The following is a 3,689-nucleotide window of genomic DNA, read 5'->3' as shown; positions in this document are numbered from 1 at the left end:
CCTTTCCTTCTGAATTCGACTAGCAACAAGCTACCTAGCTAGCAGCTACTACCTATTCCAAGACTGTTGGTTGCTTTGAAATGTTCTAATAGCATTACCATCTTTATTCTATGAAGATTAATCATAATGAATCGAACCCATAATTTACTTTCAATTTTATCAGCAAGTATTTCATCTTAAATAATAGCAAGTTCACACAATATCTTAAAAAGAAAATGTGAAGAGAAACAACAGCAGTCTGGTTGACTAAAACAACGGGAGTGGAAGCAGTAACAGAAAAAGGCCTTTTGGAGAATTCAAAATAAACATAAGAAATGGTAATACCCTAAAATGTAGAGAGACTTTGTTCAGATAAAAACGCTCTAGTACAACTCTCTTTGTCAACAACACTACACTGCACTGCACTTTTGAGTGAGTGAGTAGCAACTCATTGCGGACCGACTTAGGACCAGACCAGACCAGTGTGGTTAGTTGGTTGTTTACCATACACATCTAACTCTCTCTCTCTCTCTCTACTTGAAAGAAAATTACAAGCAAAGCAAATCAATCCTTCCATCTCATCCTATTCCAACTTTAGCAGGTAGGTAGTGGGCTGAGTGAAAGCCTATCAGATCATTTTATAGCTAACAACTTACACCTAATTCTAAGCACGAGGGCACCTAGCTGGCTTAATTGAAGTGAAGCCAATAATAATTCATTTCATTCAGCATAAACATAAACATTAAGATAAAAGATAAAAATAATGCCGAAACAATATCACATGTCTCTCTGTTTCCACACTTTGATCATTCACTCTTGTAGAAATGAAATCAACCCAACAAAACAAAACACACCAAATTCAAGAAAACAAAATGATAATAATACTAAGTAGAGCAGAGCAGAGCAGAGCATTGATCAAAGTGTTGTCTGTCTGTTGTTCTTGTTTCGTTCCGCACTTACTCACTTCTTAGTACCTGTAGTGGGCCGGCTTGTACGGTCCCTCCACCGGCACGCTGATGTAATCCGCCTGGTCCTTGGACAGCTTCGTCAGCTTCGCCCCGAGCTTGCCCAGGTGGAGCGCCGCAACCTTCTCGTCCAGGTGCTTGGGCAGCACGTACACCTTCTTCTCATACTTGCCGCTCTTCCTCTCGTTCCACAGCTCCAGCTGGGCGATCACCTGGTTCGTGAACGAGCAAGACATCACGAAACTAGGATGTCCCGTCGCGCACCCCAAGTTCATCAGCCGTCCCTCCGCCAGCACTATGATCCCTGTCTTCGTCTCCGGGAACACCCACCTGTCTGTCTGCGGCTTGATCGTGATCCTCTTGACGCCCGGGTAGTTCTCAAGCCCTTGCATATCGATCTCATTGTCGAAGTGGCCGATGTTGCAGACAATGGCATTGTTCTTCATCTTCTTCATGTGGTCTACCATAATGATGTCCTTGTTTCCGGTGGTGGTGACAAAGATGTCAGCATCAGAGAGGACATCCTCAAGGGTCAAGACCTGGAAACCTTCCATGAGAGCTTGGAGAGCACAGATAGGATCGATCTCAGTTACAATAACACGGGCTCCGGCTTGCTTCAATGCGGCGGCGCAGCCCTTGCCGACGTCTCCATAGCCACACACAACGCCGACCTTCCCGGCAATCATCACGTCCGTAGCCCTCATCAGTCCGTCGGGAAGAGAGTGGCGGCAACCATACAAGTTATCAAACTGCAGCAACATCACAAAAATGGGGATAACAAATTATTCGAATTCGACTAGGAATGCTTTTGTTGATAACTAACTAATGGCATCAAATAGATCTGGAGTTGAACATCATGTATGATTCAGATCAGATCGGATCTGAAGATTTAGGGTATTTGGAGAAGCCAAGTAAGATCCGATTAGATCTGTTAGTGGTGAATCGAATGTATGTATGTATGTATGTATGTACCTTGCTCTTGGTGACGGAATCGTTGACGTTAATGGCGGGGAAGAGCAGAGATCCGTTGGCCTGCATCTGGTAGAGCCTCTTAACGCCGGTGGTGGTCTCCTCCGAGACGCCGACCAGCCTCTCCTTCATTTTGGTGTACCTTTTGGGATCGGCCTTCAGCCCGTCCCTGATAATGGTCAGCACGATCTGAAACTCGGCATTATCGGTGGAGCTCGGGTCCGGGACCTTCCCGGACTTCTGGTACTCCTCCTCGGCCTTGACGCCCTCGTGGATGAGCAAAGTGGCGTCGCCGCCGTCGTCGACGATCAAATCGGGGCCGCCGTCGGGGCCCCAGTCGAGGGCGCGCTCGGTGCACCACCAGTACTCCTGCAGGGTCTCCCCCTTCCAGGCGAAGACGGCGGCGCTGTCGCGGGCGATGGCGGCGGCGGCGTGGTCCTGGGTGGAGAAGATGTTGCAGGAGCACCATCTGACCTCGGCGCCGAGGGCGGTTAGGGTTTCGATGAGGACGGCGGTCTGGATAGTCATGTGGAGACTTCCGGTGATCCTGGCGCCCTTGAAGGGCTGGGAGGGCCCGAACTCGGCCCGGCACGACATCAGTCCCGGCATCTCCACCTCCGCGAGCTCGATCTCCAGCCGCCCGAAGTCCGCCTGGGACATGTCCTTCACCTTGTACTCGCGCCCCGATGCGGACTTCTCCACGATTAGCGCCATGGGAGAGGTGAGTGGGGAGACAGAGAGATTCAGATCTCCACGGGAAGGAAGGGTGAGGAAGAAGAGAAGTGATGCGGGGGAAGAGGGGCGAGAGCAGGGGATATAAATAGATATAAATGGTGTAAATGGACGGTTCAGATTTGAAGGGTTTGGTGGACTCATATTACTCATCACACTTTCTATTTTTCTTTTTTTTCTTAATTTTAATAAAATAAATGAGAAACGACGACACGACGTTGTATCTGATATTTGGGGGTTTGCATTTAAAATGAATAATTACCAATACCTCAAATAAATAAATAAAATCAATAATTAATGTTAAGTTTCTAATTCAGCTGGGCTTTATTTATCCACTTATTTTTATTAAAAGATTCGATTAATTCTGTTGTAAATAAGAAAATAATATTTTTTTTAGTTAGAGTTAAATTGAACTTTTTCATCTGTCATATATATTATTTAAGATAATAATATTTAAAAAATTAATAATAATAAATTATCATATTATTTTATTATTTTTATATAATTAATAATATTGATAATTTTAAAATAAATTTAATATATAATTAAAAAAATTAAAATATATATTTAAATACTTAAAAAAATATACGTAGTATTTATATCATTTTATATAAAATAAAATTTTATATAATATAAGTAAATAAAAAATTACGTTTATTTATTTATAACTAATACTTCTTTCTTCTGAAATAATAAAGATATTTGAGATTGACACGTAAATTAATAAATAATAATATTTGTTGATGTATTTTTTCAACAATAAAAAGTAAAATTCGAAAATAGGGAATTATCTCCAAATTTGATATATTTAGCGTCTGAGATTAGGAATCTCTAAATATTATACGGTACAAAAAAATAAACTGGAAAATAAAATACTGAAAATTTAAATGATGATCCCCGAATCACTGACTTTGTTGTCGTTTGAAGATGATTGAAGATCCTTTGTCAGTTGCAAATCTTAATCCTTAAATACTCTTCAGAAACGGTACTGGAAACCGTCATCCGAACGGTTATAACGCCTCTTTTTCAACCGTCTGCTAACTC

At 42.3% G+C, this 3,689-nt stretch overlaps 1 protein-coding gene across 1 annotated transcript; it reads right to left on the bottom strand.

The window, feature by feature from the left end:
• Window positions 1-672: 672 nt before the first annotated feature.
• On the bottom strand, window positions 673-2,714 carry LOC127249303 (adenosylhomocysteinase-like). The gene is made up of 2 exons (XM_051272044.1): window positions 1,917-2,714; window positions 673-1,693 (listed from the first exon to the last, which is right to left on the bottom strand). Exons 1-2 carry the CDS (start codon window positions 2,625-2,627, stop codon window positions 947-949), a joined length of 1,458 nt encoding a protein of 485 aa, XP_051128001.1. The 5' UTR covers window positions 2,628-2,714; the 3' UTR covers window positions 673-946.
• Window positions 2,715-3,689: the final 975 nt, after the last annotated feature.

This window comes from Andrographis paniculata, unplaced genomic scaffold (genome assembly GCF_009805555.1).
Source record: "Andrographis paniculata isolate CXL003 unplaced genomic scaffold, ASM980555v1 Contig35END, whole genome shotgun sequence".
In the NCBI taxonomy this organism is placed as follows: domain Eukaryota; kingdom Viridiplantae; phylum Streptophyta; class Magnoliopsida; order Lamiales; family Acanthaceae; genus Andrographis; species Andrographis paniculata.
This window is presented reverse-complemented; position numbering and strand designations above follow the sequence as displayed.

What these genes read in the sequence shown, in the direction of transcription:
- LOC127249303 (XM_051272044.1), bottom strand. Translation starts at nt 2,627, where the DNA reads ATGGCGCTAATCGTGGAGAAGTCCGCATCGGGGCGCGAGTACAAGGTG. An exon ending in ATTCCGTCACCAAGAGCAAG is followed by an intron (nt 1,694 to 1,916) that starts GTACATACATAC and finishes ATGTTGCTGCAG; the next exon opens with TTTGATAACTTGTATGGTTG.